This window comes from Colletotrichum godetiae (genome assembly GCF_030913485.1).
Source record: "Colletotrichum godetiae strain CBS 193.32 chromosome Unknown BDP55scaffold_2, whole genome shotgun sequence".
Taxonomy (NCBI): domain Eukaryota; kingdom Fungi; phylum Ascomycota; class Sordariomycetes; order Glomerellales; family Glomerellaceae; genus Colletotrichum; species Colletotrichum godetiae.
The window spans coordinates 1392744-1413406 of NW_026851250.1; the positions used below are offsets into that span (position 1 = coordinate 1392744).

Sequence of the window (20663 nt, forward strand, 5' to 3'; positions counted from 1 at the left end):
TTCATGTTTCTGCTTGCTGTTCATTCGCCTCTCTCGCGCCTAGGTAATCCAATGGGCTTCCTCTAGGTCCATCCGCCTATTCTTGCGAATGACGTGCACTCGCTTGAACATCCCAGGAACAGGAAGAAGAGAAATCTATCCGATCCCCATCCCATATGCCCGTTTCTGAGCGATGCAAAGGGAAGCCCTTACCTGACCTTACTTTACGCTCTTCAGCTCGCTTCGCTGACCGAGGCATGCGGGCCTTGCATTGCTGTTTGATCGTCACATGATACCGCCGTCTCCAAGTGGCCAAGCTCTCTCTCTCTCTCTCTCTCTGTCTCTTACTCCCAAATGGACTGTAAACATACCTGACTTCCCGTCAATGACGATAATCCGATGTTATCCCCCAAACTCAAATCAATCCGAACTCTACACCACACCCTCTCTGCCGCAACTCACAGTCGCCATTCTAGACCGAGCCCTTTTTCTCTGTCATTATCTGCGGACTTGCGGGCGTCCGTCAAGTTTCCCCTTCAAGGTCCTTTAACTTTTTTTTTTTCGCTGTCGTCTTCGGTGCCGCGGTCTCCCTAGTCCCTCAGCTTCCTTTTAGACTTTGGCGGGCCAGCCCGACGTAAATGCGGTGGCCTCCACTAGACAGATTGCAACGTATCGCGACGGTTGCGACGACGCCAAGTTGTTGGTTCCCGCTCAGTGGGATGTGAAGCCAAGTTAATTCGTCCTCTGGTCTGTGAAGGTGCGTGTTTGAAGGTGGCTGAGTCTATGGGCTGATATGGACTGGGCAATCACATTACAAAGCTGTGTTTGCGCTCGTAAAAAGTCTCCTAAATGGCTGCCTAATTCGACTGAGTCAAAACAACTAGCGGTAAGAAATTCATCGTGTAAACAGGTGTAACCATCCAAAACCACGATGGAGAACACAACTCGCATCCTGACACCCCACACTTGGCAACATGAGTCTTGATCCGCCTTCCGATGCCAAAGAAAAACGCAGGCTACCCAATCTGTGAATTCCGAGGATATCACCAGGTAGTCCATAGCATCAATCCTCGCATCGAAGGCAAGTAGATATGAAGATGTGCGGCTAGGAGGTTGGCATGCGCTCACCTACTTCCGTCACGGTGTTTTTCGGTGGAGCGAACAAACCAGAGCAAAATGACTTCACTTGAAAAAAACAGTAGTAAAACTTGATTCGGCTTAAAAGGACCAAGAAACCAGTTCCGCGAAGCGGGATGTTTGGAGAACAGCACTCGGCGATGACGAAGGGTTGCAGCGTCTATCACATCGTCTGTCCTTCTCCTGCTTAACATGGCGTCGGTGACTTCAAAAAGCTCATCGTCTTGGGAAATTATAAATAGAGGCCGGACATTACCCGTCTATCGCCTTTCTCTATCTGATGATTATTCGCACCTGCATTGGTACCGGGAGCTCCTGAGGCATGAGAATCTTGTAGACATATTGGGTGTAATTCCCGCCGACGGCCTGCGGGGGAAAGATACCAGGCACAAGGGAGAGGACCATCCCACCCACTAGGACACAAGGGGATGGCTCTCGTTATACGTTACTCCATTATTTGAAGGAAAACGTACACAACCCTCGATACGAACTATTCGACGGCGAAGAGAGGGAGAAATGCGGCAGCAGTTGCACTTACACCGTCCTCGTTGCAGGCAGACAGTCGGATGATTCTAAATACGGCTCACGGAGGAAGCCAAGACCAAGACCGCCAATAGCACATCGGGGGGCGACGTGGACGTCGTCGTCACCCACGGTCCGCCGGGGGGGGCGTCCGAACGGCACAGCCACCCGGTCACCGGATCGGGCATCCGGGCTTATTCGCGGCCGTAATGCGTGGGCTAAGCCGCGAGTGCACTACTCCGGTCGCGAAGATTGGGTTCGATCATTGATGACATGATAGAGAGAGGAGGGGTTGCTTTCGAGACCTGACATAGCGAGGGAGACGATCATCCAGCACGGGCGGGGGAGCAGCATCTAAGACGGTGATGCGAGTCTACCACGGCACTCCTCATATCGTGGACGTTGAAGTTCCAAGTTCCCGGGGCTTGAGATATTTCCTGGATCCGTGGCGCAGGGCACCTGGGCGTAAGTGAGGTAGGTACTCCGTACTCGGTGAAGAGACATTGAAACAAGACGAGATCGTCATGATTTCCCAGACAAGGATCCGGCCTTAGTGTAGCTTACGGAGTGCTGTGGTACACTTTCAGACAGAATTATTTAAGGCCGTTTGTGACAACCGTTTTCCAACGGAAAGGAAAGAAGCGTTTCAACGAAATGAAGGGAGGATTGCGGGGGGTTACAACGGGCGCCGGGGCAGACACCGGCGACTAACTTCTCATTTTTCGGACCCCAAACCATATACTAAAACAGGCCCTGCCCCCCAGAAAATGGTATTAGTGAATTTAATGCTGATGATTATCGAAGGGATCATCAAACATTTGACATGGGAGGGACGTAAAATTGGGAAATTTGGAAATTGGGAAATTGGAGGGAAACTCTCAATGTGTTTGATGGTGGAAAGAGAAGAAAGCATGTGCTTGCCAATGATCGTTAAGGCCACCAATAGCGGCCTGGAGTTTGTTTCCGTACACCTCGGCCGGAAACATGCACTGAAGATGAAAGTACCTCCCGCTTGTAATTGCGCGATGACGATATCTGTATGGGTCTTGTTTAATTTGCGCTGGCGCAAAAGCGAAGCCGGGGGAGTCTGTAGGATATGCATGGGCTGATTGGGTTCTCCTGCCTTATCTCTAAATCACAGACCATTTGTCTAGATCCGTTTTGCGCGAAATGATCTACGGATAGCGGCCGGGGGTTCGTGTACAGGTGGTCGCAACATCTGTCCCGTTGATGGACCGAAGCCGGCCGGGGCGTATCCGGTGGTCGTGGATCCATTCGGGCCGTTGCGATCTTGAGTAGCGTTTGGCAGTCCGTTGAAATTTCCGGCGTGACGGCTGCGTTCTCTCTCTGTGTGACCCTCCAAGCCTACTTCCCTTAAGACCAATCAAACAGGGCGTTGTAGGTCGACCGGCGGACTAGCAGAAAGATCTCAGCCATGAAATTAAAGAGGCAAGTCAGCGGCCCGGTTGATTCAAGTCAGTAATTTAGGTACCTAATCGCTTCTTATGGGAGGGACTTGGTAAACCCACGTCTTCTTGGAGTCCGGCCAGCCAGACGTGCCTATCAACCAGTGTGCTTCGTAGAATACCAGGAAATCTTCAACTTCAAAGGTCGCATAGATACCCTATGCTGTGAGGGGTCTGTATTCTGCCAGAGTTCTACGATGAGAGAACAAGATGTGTAGAGCATCAGGTACATGTGTAGGACCGACATCGCGTTTTAACTGGCAATTGCCTCGTATACAATCTGGTTCTTGTGCCAAAGACATCGTTGGCTCAACATGTTTCGCCAGTATGCTGGATGTGGCATACATCACAGCCGAAGCCTTTCTGAATGATCTGCAATGAGGACTTCAGATCTGAGGACTATTTTCTGTAACCTCGTTAAGTACATGAATACAGCAAACGTTGTGAACAACGCTGCTAAAGTCTTGCCAACACTCAACAGGCTCTGTCACTTCCACCTTCAAGTAGAGTCCCACAAGACTGTTGTTCTCACTTTCAGGTAGAGTGCGATATCTATCTCGGATGTCTCCTCTCTCCCAAAAGGGTACCGTGCTGTGTGATCCTCCGGTTCAGATCTAAGACGAGATTCTATTGGGTTCTCACTCATGAAGCATTGGAAAGGGCTATCTCGCATTCCGACTGGATTGAAGAAAAGAGGTAAGTCTACAACATGCAACCTAGGAGAAAACCTAGGACATAGACCGGATCGATAGTAAGGCTAGGTTCCAGCCGGGGCCCCAGTGTGTAGGTACCCGACATCGCTCTGGCGTCTCTTCAGAATACATTCACTATAATCAGGATCAACCGGATACCTCAATCCCCAAGACTACAAAACGTGTAAAGGCAAGTTCCTGTCAATTTTCTTGGTCGGAATATCCGCCGCCTACATGGCTTTCTATACTTTCCTCGGTAGTCGACGACACATAATTTGACTGAGGTTTGCTGGATCACAACGCAGTGTTGACGCAAGCTCTTAGGCAGCCGGGAATGACTAGAGGACCATCTATGGTAGACGCACAAAGTTGGTATCGTTCTTACTTCACTGGCTATAAATGGTGGAGGCTTGCGTTTAGCTCAGAATCCTTATTACACACGCTCGCAGAATTCCATGCAAGACTTATTTGCCGGAGTCCTCGACCCTCGCTAGCGTGGAACGCGCCAGAAAGTCTTTGAACAAGTCCTGTTCGTGTATCCTGTTGTTTCATATCTTCGTGGAAGGCGTCCGGCCAGTATCAGAATCAGCCCAGCCGTTTACACGGTTCGAGATGGGTTGATGTAAGTCCGTGGCCAGACGAACGTGCAAAAAAGTAATGAAGCATGCAGGCATATTCCCGAGACGAACTCGATTTTGAGATAATTGAGGTCACAACACACGAGGCCCAGAGTCCGAACCTCGATCAGATTAAGCTAGCCACCAATTGCAACCCGCGAAGAATATGGTCTTGATTTCCCGCCCGCGCTCCCTTGTCAAACATCAAATCCCGTCTTATCATGATCAGGACAAAGCAACAAAACAAATCCGCATGACGCGTGTAACTTTTGATCTCAATAACGCCTGCCCCCCTTTCCCTCAGTTAGATTCCGAACCCGAGTCGAACTGGCCACTTTCCGAATCCGCATTAGACTCAGACTCGTTGTCATCGTCCTTGTCACTCGAATCCGAGTCCTAGTCCGACTCCTCGTCACTAGTGGCCTCGATGTTGGACTTCTTGGCTCGTGACTTCTCCTTGGCCGCGGGCTTCGGAGCCTCGACTGCAGTGGGGGCGCCACCATCCTCCTCAACGTCCTCGACGTCGTGGCCCATGGCGCGCAGCTTCTCGCTGATGGCGGGCATGGCCTTGACGAGGGCCTCGTACTGGGGTACGGTGAGGGAGATGCCCTTCTTGCCGGGTAGCATGTCGCCGTCCTTTTCGTAAAACTCGCGGATGTTGACAAAAGTGGTGTTTTTGAACTGGGAAAGGCCTATGCGGCGCTTATTGGAGAGCTGTGAGGGGAAAGCCAGGCATGTTAGAAGACGACCTGTGAGGGAGTAAAGTTTGATAGAATACATGGAAATGGGCATTCAAGGTGGAAAGAAGAAAGAAAACTCACATCCCAGAAAGGGTTGCCGTCCTTGTCAACTCCATCTTTGCTTCCGCCGGTCTTAGCTGTTTTCGTCTTCTTGTTGGACTTGGTGATGACCTCGTCTTCGGAATCGCTGCGCGAGTCGCGCGGGGCGGCGCGCTTAGTACCCTTGGTGAATGGCATGGTGGACTGGACTGTCGCTAAACTCGCTGTACCAATCGGCTAGGTGTTAGGTGAGATTGTGGCTGAAAGTCGGGACGGAAAGATTGGCGCGGTGAGCAAGGCTGAAGAAATTGAAAGAGTCGAGATGCAATCACGAATGTGTTGTCAATCGCATGCACAATGAGTTGTCAATGACCTGGCAGTCGCGTTGTGGCCGGTTGAGTAAAGTGGTCTGTCGCGACTTTCAGCAGATGACGTAATCGGCCAGTCCGGCGCATGTGACGCGAGGGCACGTGATGAATTGTAGTACTCGAGATAAGGTTCCTTTACTCCGTACCTTAGATAGCTTACCTAAGGTAAGGTGAGGTAGGTATCATCCGGGGAGACGTTGCACGCCAAGGACGGGAGGGAGTTGGGGAATAATTTTGCGGCGCAGTGCACCAAAAAGACGTTAATCTCCAACATTGAGACCCTGTCGCGTCACTCGATGCAAGGGACATCGCTATCTTGTCTCACCTCGAGCGCGCATCTGCCGCCTCCTGAACCAGCTGAACCAGAATGGTCCTTCCACGGCTGCTTGAGATGTGTTTCAACCCCATATTCTGTCCATCTGTCCGTACCTCGCGCCGCACTACCTATCCCTATCCCTTTCCCCTATTCAATTCTGATGATCCCATGCCTACGGACTCAAGCATGCTGCAATTATTGACGATCCAATAGACGGTTTTAATAAACAAGTGGAATCAGAGCTACCAGAGTGGACAGACACTGCCCAGAAACACGGGGATTTTTACCTAGGCGACTGGACCATTGCAGGGGTTCCGTCACTAAAATTAGGAGTCTAGAGCTTTGGCGAGCATTTTGAGCACATCTGCGTTCCCATTCAAGGCGGGCCAATCTGCCAGAAACTCCACCGTGGACGTCAACAAGAATTCGCTTCCCGTCCTCCCCCAGTCCCATCAGCGCTTAGGCCCCCCTAAAACAACATCTGATTCTGGCTGGTTCTGGTTCACTTCAAGTTGACGCACGCCTCTTTTTTTTTCTGCTAGACTTTTTCGAAACACTACTCCGTACCTACCGTCCATAGCTGCGTGTGGCTGACGAGAGAACCACCTCACGGAAAGGTCGGCCAACTGTCCTCTACCAACTTTTTTTTTTTGAGCTTGCGCCTGCAGCTGACAGCGACCATCACTTGCTGCTCTTGCTTTACGCTTACGGCCAGAAGAAGCCTTCTCGAATTTGCTTCTTACTCTGCTCGATTAATGCACGCTTGGTCTTTTCACCTCCAGCATCAGGGATGTGTGAGAGAGGGTGCGACCCCCGAATTCAATAGACCGACGAACTAAGCAAACATGGACTCGACGCCGGCCGAAGTGCATCCACCCGGCGGCGCATCTCCCGTCGCCGATGAGAAGCTCCCGGTCACTGAAACAACAACGGCAACAACTGCAACGACACCATCCACAATTCCTCCTACGATCGAAGACAATACTACGATTTCCTCTGCTCCCTTGACAACAGCGGCGGCCAGGTCGGAAGCGCCAACGCCTGGTGGAAAGGTGGAGGAAGAAGATGACTTGGTCACCAAAGTACTCAAGTTTTTGTCGACCGCGACACCGGAGACTCTAGGCGCTATCGCAGTCGGCCTGGCAGCTTCGACATACTTCATTCTCGGCAAGGTTGGACTCGTCCTGATCGGCGCTTTTGGCGGTGTTGTCGCCTTTATTTCGTACGAAGCGCGCCATCCAGAGGTGTCCCGGGCGGTCCGGGGCGAGAAAGGAATCGACGTCCTCCAGCGCCTGGCCTTGGTCAAGATCGCAGAGCCACCCAAAAACGACGAGGAAGAGGAAGATCGACTAATTCATGGATTCGACGACTTTCAGCCGGAGACGCGCGAGGCCTTGACGGGCCTTGTCGACGCCGTCATCCGCGACTATGTCAAGTGGTGGTATAACCCGATCCTTCCGACGGACAGCTCATTCCCTCTTTCCTGCCGTAGACTCCTCAACTCGTTTCTTCTCTCTGTGTCGAACCACCTCTATCGCAAACGACCTGCCGATTCCTTCCTCGACTTCATGACCAATGCATCGTCCATGTTCATCGTCTTCCTCTCCGAGTTATCCTCTGCTTTCACCGACCAAAACAACGACCCAAACTCGACAGCCCCAGAGGTTATCTCTAAATATCTCGAAGAAAACCCAAACTCGAATCTGGCCAATCTCCTGAGTCGGCCCCAACAGGCTGCGAAATTTCACAATGTCGCAGACGACCTGCTTGGGTTCCTGGAGCGGTCGGCATATAATTGCGATCCTGCTCGCGTGTTCCTCCGGGAAATCCTGGCAGGTGTGATTCTTGAGATGAGCTTACAGTCATGCTCGACGCCGGAGTGGATCAATGCCTGGATTGTCTACCTTTTGGAAGCCGGAGAACCTGACTTTAGTCAGGCCATCGACGTTGGCATGCAGACGGGCCCCGAGGCAGCCACTGCCAGCGCCGCCAGCAATGCGAATGCATTCATCGACATTGACGGAAACGTCGGCAACATCGCCCTGACCAAGGGAAACCGCAACTCACTAGATATGGAACGCGAGCGTCGTAAAGGATCCCTGGTCTCGCACAAGAAGCAGCTCAGCAAGGCTGACGAAGAAATGGAGGAAGCCATGGAGGAAATGAAGCGAATGAACGCCCTGATCGCCGAAGAAGAGTCTAAGAGAGTCAAGACGCGACAGAGCGTTGATTCGGTGTCTAAACCGACAGTCCAGACTACCGAAGGCAAAATTGTGTCTTCCCCCGGAGAGCTGTCACCGAGATCCTTGTCTTCCGCGGAGAAGCCTTCAACGAATGGTTCGAGTGGTTCGAATGAGTCCGACGTTTCTAAGCGGGAAAGCATGCACTCGCCTGTCACGGACTCTTCCAGCCAGAAGTCGTCACCGAAACAGCCTTCATCCAAACACGTCTCTACCGGGAGCGCGTCCCAATTCTTGAACTTTGATCAGATCGTGCCACCCGCGAAGGAGGAGCCTGAGGTGCCTGACGAAAGCTCCCGCAAGCTTCCTTTAACGCTGCACAATGCCACCATTACTCTGTATGAGGATGGTGACGACAAAAACCGTATCCGAAGCAAGCCCAACTGGGACTACATGGTTCAGATCGAGCCATCTTCGTCTCATTACCCCGGCTGGATGATTGTTAGGCAGTACTCCGACTTTGAGACTCTGCACGAGATCTTGAGACGTATTGCAAATATTTCGGGCGTGACAGCTTTCACAGAACAGCATGCTGCGCTTCCTAACTGGAAGTCGCACACGCGGGAGTCGCTTCGTGGTGAGTTGGAGCGTTACGTCAAGGACGCTTGTTGGTATAAGTCACTCGCAGAGAGCGAGGGCATGAAACGCTTCCTCGAGAAAGACTCGGGTCACGGTCACAGCAATTCCAAGTCGGGTCTGCCATGGGACGCGGTTGGCAAGAACATGTTGGATGTTTTGACCATGGGCCCCAAGGGTGCCATGGAGGGCGGCAAGGCAGTGTTTGGCGGGGTGACTGGCATGTTCAACAACATCGGTCTCGGCCCAAGAAAGAACACCGCATCCTCGTTGTCGGAGATTCAAACATCAAATCATCGCTGGTCTACGGGAACACCGCCAAGGATGGACAGCACTACCAGTCTCAACGCGGCACTGACTTCGCCGACGACTGGAGTGGGCCCTCGGAAGGGCCGGGACAGTCTCGACAGCCAAAGATCGTCGATTGTCTCAACTCAGCCAGGCAAGATCGCCCCTATGGAACGACGACCTAGCTTTGACCCCCGAGGCGATACCGAGACAGACAGCCTCAAGCCTCGCTCCGATCGTTGGGAGAGGAACACTCCAAGTGCTACTGGCAGTCGCGAACATAGTAGAGCTTCGAGCCTGGCGCCCTTGCAGTCGCCCGCCCTGCGTTCTCCCTCGTCAACAAGTCTCGATGTCATGAACCTTCAATACCTGCCTCCGCCGCCGGACGAGATGCCGGAAGACTACCAGTCACCTACCCAAGGGGACATGCAGGCTAAAATGGATGAAGTCATCTCCCCGCGCAATTCTATGGGGGCTCTTTCACCGGGTCTTCCACAGACGCAACCGAAGAAGAAGGAAGCGAAGCCTGCACGGCAATACTCCCCTCTCCAGGAACAAGAAACAAACGTGGCAGTTGAGCTGGTCTTCGCAATTATTAATGAGATGTACACGCTCTCATCCGCTTGGAACATTCGACGAACTCTGCTAGCCGCAGCAAAGTCGTTCCTTTTGCGACCTGGCAACCCGTCCTTGATCGCAATCCAAAAGATGATGCAGGAATCCGTCATCGATGCCAACACCAAGGATGAAGGACTCGCGTACCACCTGCGCAAGCTGAGAGAAAACACGATGCCGACTGATGAAGAGCGGGCCACCTGGCCTGCCGAGATGACGGAGGAAGAGAAGGAGAAGTTACGCGTCAAGGCACGCAACCTTCTCATCAAACGAGGTGTTCCGGCTGCTTTGACTGGCGTTATGGGACAGGCGGCGACGACCGACGCACTGGGCCGTATCTTTGACAGTCTTCAGATTCAAGAGGTGGCGCGGGGCTTCATGTTTGGCATGATGCTCCAGGCTGTGAGGGTCGTCACCCACTAGTTTCCACCATTTCATCCCTTTGGCGCCGGCGCGATACACCCTTTTAGTACCAATTATCGGATAAGAAGACGAGAGAGCGCAGCACAGCGCAAAGCAGTCGCTGTTTGTAAGACTATATGACTTGAAAGAAAGACATGGAAACGACCGATGCCAGGCAACTTGGCATCGCTGGGGACGAGAACAAGATTACTATACATACATACTTAATAATTGACGGACATATACAAACCATGAAGATGTTGCGTTCTTTGATCGGTGACGATTACTTGCGTGAAACTACACGCCTAGTGTCTCTTTCTTAATCGCACCCTCAAAGAGTTGAGGCAAGGATGAAAAGTAAGTTCCTGGGAAAACAGTTCAGCACCACCATTTACCTCGCGAGGCAGAGAAAGATGGTGTATCGACCCCGTGACTACAAAGGTAGCGAGCGGTGAAGGCCATACCGCAGGCACCCTTCCCAAGCCTTCATTCCATGACATATTCCACCAACCGAATACACGACAAGCATCCAAATACCCCTCCAGATCCATCCCCATCGCCAGCCAGCAGGCGCCCTCTAGGTCGGGGGTCAGGTCAAACTGGCTGGGTGGTGGAGTGGTTATGGTCAATAATTAAAATAAAAGTACGCCAACAGCCTACTCGACGACAGGCTACGAGTTCGAGTTCGATTTCCCAGCATGAGCACCAAGAGATGTAGCCCCACCGGGGGGTGAACTCTTTTTTGTTTACCCTTTCCATTGCTGTTTTAACCTTACTCACTTTAACATTTGATATGATTGATTGAGTCCACTCTAATGCCTCAACAGCTCGAAGCGCAAGAACGCCTCCACTCTGCACCTGTCCGTCCGCGACTCCACGGGTGCGGAAGGCGGGGTAGATCACGCTAGTAGTGGGGTGCGGAGCTCCAAGCTCCTTGTCTTATCGGCAGCGCCCTCCGTTGTATGATCCCGTTGACGTCGATGCCTACACGATTTGTCATCGGATCATCGAGTTGAATTCATGATCTTTAGCCTTCGTCTCTACTCTTGAATTCTACTTTGGTCTTTCTGTGACACTTTCTGATATTTTCAGTTGAAAAGTGAACCAGAAACCCTGGGCGACGTAACTCTCAGGCACATACCTCCCCTAATTCCTACAGTATCGAGGTCTACCGTCACAATGGCTTCAGACTCACGAGACCGCGGCATCCGCATCGCCATCGACCGCGGCGGCACCTTCACCGACTGCGTCGGCGAACTCAACGGCAAAGAGACAATAATCAAGCTCCTCTCCGAAGACCCAGCCAACTACGAAGACGCGCCGCTCGAGGGCATCCGACGCATCATGTCACACTTCCTCGAGAGGGAAATCCCCCGCGGCGAAGCCCTCGACACAAAGAGGATCGATTCCATCCGCATGGGCACCACCGTAGCCACCAATGCCCTGCTGGAGCGCAAGGGCGAGAAGATCGCCATGGTCGTGACAAAGGGGTTCAAGGACTGCCTCGCCATCGGTAACCAGAGCAGGCCCAAGATCTTTGATCTGGCGATTCAGAAGCCGGATGTGTTGTATGAGAAGGTAGTTGAGGTCGACGAGCGTGTTACGCTGGAGGATTATGCAGAGGACCCGACGAGGCGTTTGACTGAGGTGTCTGCCAAGGCTGGGACGCCGGAGGCAGCGAAAGAGGAGCTTGTTCAGGGGACATCGGGAGAGGCTGTGAGGATATTACGGCGTCCTGAGGCACAGGTTATCAAGGATCAGTTGCAAGAGATCTACGACTCGGGGATACGGAGTATTGCGGCGTGTTTGATGCACGGATACACCTTTCCCGACCACGAGGCCTTGGTCGGTAAGATTGCAAAGGAGATTGGCTTCAAGCACATTTCTCTCAGTCATGAACTCATGCCCATGATCAAACTGGTCTCACGGGCGACATCCGTTTGCGCGGACGCGTATCTGACACCAGCCATCAAAAAGTACATCTCGGGCTTTCAGGCTGGGTTTGAGGGCGGTTTGGGGACGAGGAGCGTTCAGCAGGAAGAAGGTGCCAAGGGCGCCCGGTGCGAATTCATGCAGAGCGACGGCGGTCTAGTCGACGTGGAGAACTTCACCGGACTCAAGGCCATTCTCTCCGGGCCGGCTGGCGGTGTTGTGGGGTACGCCATCACGTCGTACGACGAAGAGACAAAGATACCCGTGATCGGATTCGACATGGGCGGCACGAGCACCGACGTCTCTCGGTTCGGCGAGGGACGATACGAGCACGTGTTTGAGACAACCACGGCCGGAGTGACTATCCAGTCGCCGCAGCTGGACATCAACACGGTCGCGGCGGGTGGCGGGTCTATGCTTTTCTGGAAGAATGGGCTGTTTGCCGTGGGGCCCGAGTCTGCTGGCGCGCACCCGGGTCCGGCGTGCTATCGGAAGGGAGGCCCGGCGACTGTGACTGATGCTAATCTCTACCTTGGCCGTTTGCTCCCCGAGTTCTTCCCCAAGATCTTTGGCGAGAAGGAGGATCAAGGGCTCGATCCTGAGGCTAGCAAGAAGGTCCTGCAGGAACTTGCGGACCAGGTTAATAAGGAGACTGGGAAGAGTATGAGCGTCGACGAGGTGGCGTACGGCTTCTTGACTGTTGCGAATGAAACTATGACGAGACCCATCAGGTCTATCACGGAAGCCAAGGGACATGATTCCTCCAAGCACCGATTGGCAACGTTTGGTGGTGCCGGTGGACAGCACGCTGTTGCCATTGCCGAGGCTCTAGGTATTCAGCAGATTCTCATCCATAGGTACTCTTCTGTATTATCAGCCTACGGCATGGCACTCGCAGACGTCGTCGACGAGCGCCAAGAACCTGATTCCAAGGTTTGGGAGTACCCCGGCAAAGCAGTGGACGAGCTGAAGAGCAAGATGGAGAAGCTCAAGGACAAGTCCCGCAAGGCCTTGCGCGACCAAGGCTTTGACGAAAAGGAGATTGTGTTTGAGGAGTACCTCAACATGAGGTACCGCGGTACCGAGTCCGCGCTGATGATTATCAGGCCCGATCAGGACGAGCAGAAGAATACCAAGGACTGGGACTTCGGCGTGGCTTTTATTCAGCAGCATCGCTATGAGTTTGGGTTCACCCTCGACGATCGAGATATCATTGTCGATGATGTGCGCGTTCGCGGTATCGGAAAGAGCTTCAGGCATGCGGAGAAGACGGTGGATCAGCAGCTCAAGGAGTTGAAGAGACAGGATGTGGAGCAGAGTAAGGCGCATAACCGACAGCAGGTGTATTTCGAAGAGGGTCGGCTTGATACCCCGGTATACAAGCTTAAGGACTTGAGTACCGGCGAGACTATTAAAGGACCTGCCATGCTTGCGGATGGTACGCAGACTATCGTGGTTACGCCAAAGGCCACTGCACTGGTTCTTGATACTCATGTCGTGATCGATATTGAGAAGGAAGGATCCAAGGACGACGGGCATGTAAGACTCGTCCAATTCGAAAACGTGAAGCTTACCTCTGGTTGTAGATTACCAAAGAACCAAGGCGAACGAGAAGTCGACCCGATTATGCTGAGCATCTTTGGTCATCGATTCATGGCTATCGCAGAACAAATGGGTAGAGCACTCCAGAAAACGAGTGTCAGCACCAACGTCAAAGAGAGACTCGACTTCTCCTGCGCCATCTTCGACGCGACGGGCGGTCTTGTAGCTAATGCTCCCCATCTCCCTGTTCACTTGGGCTCAATGTCAACCTGTGTCAAGCGACAGGCCGAAATTTGGAAAGGCGATTTGAAAAAGGGCGACGTCATCATTTCCAACCACCCTTCCTACGGAGGCACCCACTTGCCAGACATCACCCTCGTGATGCCGGCTTTCAACGACAAGGGCGACAAGATCCTCTTCTATGCCGCCTCAAGAGCGCATCATGCTGATATCGGAGGTATCACGGCTGGTAGTATGCCTCCCCACTCAAAGGAGCTGTTCCAGGAGGGCGCTGCGATTAAGAGCGAGAAGCTTGTTAGCGAAGGGCATTTCGATGAAAAGAGAGTGACGGAGTTGTTGTATAACGAGCCTGCGCAGTATCCCGGTTGTAGTGGAACACGCTGCTTGGCTGACAACATCAACGATCTGAGAGCCCAGGTCTCGGCGAACCAGAAGGGTATTGCGCTGATTGAGGGTCTCATTGCGGAGTATGGCGAGGAGACTGTGCAGTTTTACATGGTGCACATTCAAAATAACGCCGAGCTGTGCGTCCGTACTCTGCTGAAGGAGGTTAGCAAGCGATTCGAGGGCAAAGACTTGCAAGCGGTGGACTTCATGGATGACGGCAGCCCGATTCGTCTCAAGGTCACGATCGATGCTGACAAGGGCGAGGCGGTATTTGACTTCGAGGGTACCGGGCCCGAAGTCTACGGCAACGTCAACGCCCCCGAAGCCGTGACGTACAGTGCAATCATTTACTGCCTCCGCTGTCTTATTTCAGAGGACATACCCCTGAACCAGGGATGCCTGAAGCCGATTAACGTCAAGATCCCGCCCAAATCGCTGCTGTCACCGTCGGACGGGGCAGCCGTCGTGGGTGGCAACGTCCTGACGAGCCAGCGCGTGACGGACGTCATCTTCAAGGCCTTCCAGGCGTGCGCCGCGAGCCAGGGCGACTGTAACAACCTTACATTCGGGTTTGGCGGCAACGTGACGGGGCAGAAAGAGGTAAAGGGGTTCGGGTATTACGAGACAATTGCGGGCGGCAGCGGCGCGGGGCCGAGTTGGGAGGGCACGAGCGGTGTGCATACACACATGACAAATACCCGCATCACCGATTCAGAGGTGTTCGAGAGGCGGTATCCCGTGATTTTGAGGGAATTTTCGTTGAGGAAGGGGTCTGGTGGCAATGGGCAGCATAGGGGCGGTGATGGTGTCGTGAGGGACATCGAGTTCCGAATCCCTGTGCAGGTGTCGATTTTGAGTGAGAGGAGGGTGTATAGGCCGTACGGGCTTGCTGGTGGGGAGGATGCTGAGGCTGGGTTGAATGTTTGGGTGAGGAAAGTTGAGAAGGGGAGCTGGGAGAAGTCACTGAAGAGGTTGAAGGGTGCTGCTGGAGAGGAGAAGGAAGAGGTGGTGGAGTATGAGGAGCGGAGGTTTAATCTGGGGGCGAAGAATAGTGCGCCGATGAAGCCTGGGGAAAGGATTATTATCAATACTCCTGGTGGTGGTGGATGGGGCAAGGTTGGGGCTGAGAAGGGGGTCAGTAGTAAGAAGGACCCGACGGATGGGTGGAGGAAGGGGAGTCATGCGAATAGGGAGGATACTGCTCTGCAGGTCTAGGAGAAGCTCCAATGGGCACCTGCTATCAGGATATTTAGCGTTTGAGTAGGAAAGTCCGTCTACTTTTTCGCTCAACCTCCGTGTAAAATAGTGGCTCGGCTGGAACCTTGACTGTAGAGGAGAGTGTAGAAGCGGCGATGGAGCTTCTCACGACTGAGCTAACAATTGATGTAGAAGTCATGCCAGTGGTGGTGGGAATAGTCTCGACTAGGAAGGCGACGGAAGAGTAAACAGACAGCATTGAAACAACATGTTCACCGGTTCATAGATTCAGTAATCCCTCTTTATTCCTACCGCATTATACTGAGAAGAATACCCCTAGGGTGCTACCGACCACTCATGGTCTTAATGATGCTCCCTCCCTCTCAAGCTCTACTGAGTAGGCTTAACCCTCCATCATGGCTGTGGCTTTAGATTCCTGAGCCGTTGCTGTCGGAGCTGTAACGGTTGGATGCAGCCTCATATCCGTCTGAATCGTGAAGTCGGCTTTGGCCTTTTTGGTAGGCGTAGGCTCAATCTCCATGGTCATGCTGCTGGGAGCCCGAGCCTTGATAGCCGGGGTTGCCACGGTCTTGAAGAGACGGGTCTCGGTGAGGATGGTGGACTCGGCCTTCTTCTTGGAGGGTTCGACTTTGTTGGGGCCGTCGGTCTGCAGCGGCAGGGAAGGGGGTTTGAATTGTCCGATGATCTCCTTTGCGACCTCATCGAGACGGGGCTTGGGATCTTGCTCATTCTTCTTATCCTCTACGACGTAGGACTTGTCCACCTTGTCGGTTCCAGAACCTGTACGGCGGTTGGCAAAGGTGGTGGAGTCTCCGAGCTCGCGGGCCTCGATTAGCTGGAGGGCGGGGAGGGCCCAGTTCCAGGCCATAGCATCCTCTGTTGGGACGGCCTTGGCTGAGGTCTCGGGGGTGAGGGTGAGTGTGGGGGTGACGATGGCGGCACTGCTGGGAGCTGAAGGAGTCACCGTGCTGAAAGTCTCGGGGACGGTGGGTACTGTAACAGAGGCGTTCTCGTCCTCTTTGATGTCGGAACTGTCTTCCTCCTCCTTGATTGTCGACTCGACGTAGTCAGACAAGCCGATGACCCATTTCCAGTTTGTAACTTCAGTTGGTATGGGAGAGGGGCTTGTTATGACTGAGCCGATGGTTGATGTGGGAGTCATCTTAGCCGGAATAGCGATGGCTGAGGTTGTGGCGGCGAGGGCCAGGGTGAGGAAGTAAAGATTAGAAGTCTGTGAAGGCATCTTGAAGGACTTGGTTGTTTGTTTGTCTGTTTGGAGTTGGGTATTTAAATTGATGATGGATGGTTGTGTGTGGGAGAGATGGAAGATTGGGAGGATTATGGTCTTGGGAGGGAACCGGCTTCCTCTATATAGCTTTCTGGGAGAGATATTTCGGAGAAAGCTTTGAGAAAACCAGAGTCACGAGCAGGCCCGCAAAAGAAATAGCCATCACGGTGTTGATGTTGAAGTTTATGGTTGGAATTTTCAGGAACAACTGATACAAGGTTGCGGACAACCGTTGCGGATACCACGAGGATCATGTTGAAATACACCATGAATAGGCCAACAAGGTTCAGCCACGCCATCACCGACCGCAGAACCGTTGCAGAGCCGTATTCTTGGGTAGTTCCATCGAATATATAGCATCGTAGAAAGATCTCCAAGCCTGGGCAAGTTCTCTGCGTAGTACTTAAGGTTAGGCAGGGACGTTGCCAAGTATGTCAAAAGCAACCATCCTGAAAACTTTGAAATGTCAAATTCATGTTAAATCCAAGCTTCGTTAAGTTCTATGAGATGGAATCCACTCCGATCTAGCCGTCTGCTGTGCTCCCAGCTCTACGCATCACATCTGGGCCACTGAGTGTCGGCCCCCGGCGGCAACGGTTTGCGCTTAACCCCTCCTGAGAACGACCTTGTCTCTATCCTTGGGGGTCTCTGATCTTCATAACCGTCCCCGATGGCGCTAAGGCTGATGTAGCTGGTTTCGTCCACCAAGTTCCTCGAAGAATCGAATCGCTCTTGTGTTCCGGTAGGTGTTGATGGTAGCTTTTCTTCGTTGAGCACGACCTTGTACTGGTCGTCTATTCGCTTGCCAACGCCGAGCTCGATGCCGACTAGAGGAGTTTAAAAGTCAGCTAATGTGCCAAGCTTCAAGCCTTCGCCTGGTGTTATGCTAGAACTGAGCTTACAAATGTTGTAGTAGATGTACTTGGATAGCACTGGCGCCCACACCAGTACCGCAACAACTTGGCCAAATGTCCACTGCTTTTTGTTGCGCATTGTTTGTCGAACAAACTTGTGTACTTGGATGACGTTGGCAAATATAGCCATAGCCATTACGATAACCAGGAGGAACCACAAGAGCTTTCCCAAGAAGGACGAAATTTTGAATATCCAGGCGGGTATGCGAATCTTGCGGTCTTCGAGAGCCTGGCGTGCCGAGTCCTTCATCCTCCGTAGACGAGGGGTATGTCCGAGATGATCTGCTGCCAGAAATACCATGATTGCTGTGTAAATGACAAAATAAGTGCTTTTGTCACTCGACCGCCCATATCCGTCGACGAAGTAGAAATCGCCGTCACCGAATTGCATACACGTTTGTAGGATACTTCGCTGTCCGCCACAGGCCGGGAGCTCAAGAGAGGAATCCGAAGAATTCGGGGAGGACGACGGCGCCGGAAGGCTGAGCAGCTGAATGATGGCACAGAGGACGTAGACGATCGTTGTGAGCACGAATGTGTACCACCAGTATATGCCTCTCCGCTGCATGATGGCTTGGGTGATGAGAACCAACAGCGTGTTGGCCGTGGCGAATGCCTTGGCGGCGCTGACGTCGACTCGGATGGCGAGGGACTCGCTGTTCATGATGACCATGGTGAGGGTCGCTGTCTCGATTGCCATGACGAAGAAGGCCTGCGTCTCTTGAAACTCGATCATGGCCGAGTACAAGGCCACGGAAAAGCGAGTTGAGCGTAGGTATGTCAAGGTTGAGCGAAGGCGGTCCATTTCCGTATTTGAACGTCGGCGACACTTCCTGAAGCACCATCTGATGACACTTAGCATACCAAAGAATGTGGATGAGTCAGGCTCGTGTGGGAGGAGGCCGCCAAAAATGAAGAACCAGATGCACAGCGCAATTTGTATGTAGTATGATACGGCAATCTATAATATTGTCAGCACAGAGTCGCCCCCCTCCCTCGGATCAACATCATCTCTTACTCCGGGGCCAGCAATATCGGCCTCTGGCTCTTTTGTCAGGAAAGAGCACAAGGATTCAAGGGTATGCAAGACCACGTTCAGATCAGCGGCTACCACTTGATCATGTGTGAGCTCCGCGACTTTCGGATCGCAGTCTCCCAAGGTATTGTTGTCGGTACAGGATGCTTCGACGCAGCCGACGATTATTTCAATGACCCGCGAGGCATTGAACGTGTCCAGAGAGCCAAAATTGACTTTTGCATTCGCTTCTTTGACAGTTTTGTCGGCGACGATATCATGTTTCTGCACGAGGAACGCTGAAGTCGCGAGGGCAGCGCAACCGTAGACATTCGGAGCCGAGTCACGAAACAGAAATGTCGGATCGTAGCAGTCCTCATGGGCGTTGATTGGTACAGACCTCCAAGCGTATGGAAGATCGACGGTAATGGGATAAGCTGAGTCCTTCGATTCATAGATGTTGTACACCGACTGAGGCCAACCTGGACCGCCAGACTGGTAAGAATAGCTGTCAAAGTCCATCCCAAGAGTGTGATTGGCCGCCATGTCGAAATGGTTTGCTGGTCCTTGGCCAGGCGATTGGAAATGAGGCTGCTCTTAGAGCCCAGTCAAAATAGCGCAATGTAGGCAAATATCGTCGAATTGAGACTTCACCTTGCCATTTGCTTGGCATCGCTGACGTTGGTATTTGCGACTGACGAGCCAGAACTCGAAGTATTGAGCTCTCAGGCTGGTCATATAACGACACTAAATATCCATGGTTTAATCAGCGGCAAATTGTGCCATACTCGTGCAGCTGCTACGTTCCTCCCGAGTTCCAGCCCCCCTTGAAGACACTAATGTCATCAGGAAGGCTACGTGCTTACTTGCATGTTGTGTGCGTCGCACCTCGCAGGATCACAACCAATTAGCGCGCGGAGGAATATCGTCAGAATCAGGCTGCGGGGGCCACAAAGTCCCTTAATCCAATGAACTAGAGAAGAGAATCTCGGATGTATGCCAGGGACCGAACGTTTATTTTTACCTACATCTTGTCTCACTGTCACTCAATCCGGCATCGCCATCTCAGCCTTCTTGGGTGCCGCATAGGCAACAGTAATCCGTGAGCTTCATGTAGCACGCGACTGCGGACTTTTCGTTGAATTCAGCTGAACATTTGCTGAGCCGCATTGAAACATTCGTCATAGGCTTCATATCAAGGACAATAGTGTAGTACCTTAGAAATGTGTCGACCGTCGTGCAGCGGTCGATGCGGGTCTTCTCAGCGTTACCCGAGTGTGGCCTCAATGATGGCCTGAGTATGGCAGACTAACAAATGAAGCAGAAGAAGGCGGTCAAGTCGTATAATGGTGAGTAATGCACGCTGGGATTCCCACGAATACAACCTATGAAGTGCTTCAAAAGTCTTGAGGTGTATTCTCTGCACCATGATATTCTGAAGCTAAGCTATTCCTACAGTAAGGCTGACGGCCGTCTAAAGTCAGACTCGTACAGGCCGTGTGAACTCGTAAGACATCAGAGCAGACGACATGAGACCACTTGGTTCGTTGGGCACAGGATTTCCCAGGTTTCGAATTGCGAGTGCCTGTCGGACGACGATGAGTTGACAGCGGCCAGAAAAACTCCCGAAAAAGTATGTGGGTAGTGCCGTATAAGTTTCTGGCAAGTCAGCAAGTCACCACAGTAGGAGGGTCGTATGCCGTCCTACGTAGTTCCTGCGGATCCGTTTCAAGGCTGACTGGCGTTACATCGAAGACATTGCCATGTGTTCTTCTTACTTGAGCTGTTGACCCAATCGCAGAGGGTGAAATACCGCCGCGATCGTGCGACTCTTTTGAGCAAGGCGGTTTAGAAGTCACCCTACTAAGAATTGGTTCATTTCAAGGGAAATATTCCAGCATTTACGATAACGACGGATATACTCTTTGACAAGCATCGAGGCTTGGCCATGGGCAAGAGACTTGAACGCAATCAATGATCTCGATGGTCTCATAAATACATTTGGGAGGTCAGTCGATGTCATAAGCATGTGATAGCCCAATCATCCTGACAACCAGACGACGTCTGCAGTGTAGAGTCAGTGCCGCATGAACACGTTAGACAAAAGACGACAAGCGCAATTAAACCTAG

The 20663-nt window shown here is 52.5% G+C and overlaps 5 protein-coding genes across 5 annotated transcripts; 2 read left to right on the forward strand and 3 right to left on the reverse strand.

Moving 5' to 3' along the window:
- Positions 1-4809: 4809 nt before the first annotated feature.
- BDP55DRAFT_626134 (transcriptional Coactivator p15) lies at positions 4810-5390 on the reverse strand (the record flags this gene model as incomplete). Its single annotated transcript, XM_060571594.1, has 2 exons — positions 4810-5127; positions 5235-5390. The coding sequence occupies 2 exons, from the start codon at positions 5388-5390 to the stop codon at positions 4810-4812; spliced, it is 474 nt and encodes a 157-aa protein (XP_060436327.1).
- A 1331-nt stretch (positions 5391-6721) lies between these two features.
- On the forward strand, positions 6722-10018 carry BDP55DRAFT_539453 (PXA domain-containing protein; the record flags this gene model as incomplete). Its single annotated transcript, XM_060568032.1, has 1 exon — positions 6722-10018. One exon carries the CDS (start codon positions 6722-6724, stop codon positions 10016-10018), a length of 3297 nt encoding a protein of 1098 aa, XP_060436328.1.
- A 2474-nt stretch (positions 10019-12492) lies between these two features.
- On the forward strand, positions 12493-15580 carry BDP55DRAFT_643475 (hydantoinase B/oxoprolinase). Its single transcript, XM_060573507.1, has 2 exons — positions 12493-13464; positions 13516-15580. The coding sequence occupies exons 1-2, from the start codon at positions 12593-12595 to the stop codon at positions 15311-15313; spliced, it is 2670 nt and encodes an 889-aa protein (XP_060436329.1). The 5' UTR covers positions 12493-12592; the 3' UTR covers positions 15314-15580.
- A 118-nt stretch (positions 15581-15698) lies between these two features.
- Positions 15699-16559, reverse strand: BDP55DRAFT_723088 (uncharacterized protein; the record flags this gene model as incomplete). Its single annotated transcript, XM_060578697.1, has 1 exon — positions 15699-16559. One exon carries the CDS (start codon positions 16557-16559, stop codon positions 15699-15701), a length of 861 nt encoding a protein of 286 aa, XP_060436330.1.
- A 594-nt stretch (positions 16560-17153) lies between these two features.
- On the reverse strand, positions 17154-19079 carry BDP55DRAFT_626138 (uncharacterized protein; the record flags this gene model as incomplete). The annotated part of the gene is made up of 3 exons (XM_060571595.1): positions 17154-17431; positions 17507-18479; positions 18537-19079. The coding sequence occupies 3 exons, from the start codon at positions 19077-19079 to the stop codon at positions 17154-17156; spliced, it is 1794 nt and encodes a 597-aa protein (XP_060436331.1).
- Positions 19080-20663: the final 1584 nt, after the last annotated feature.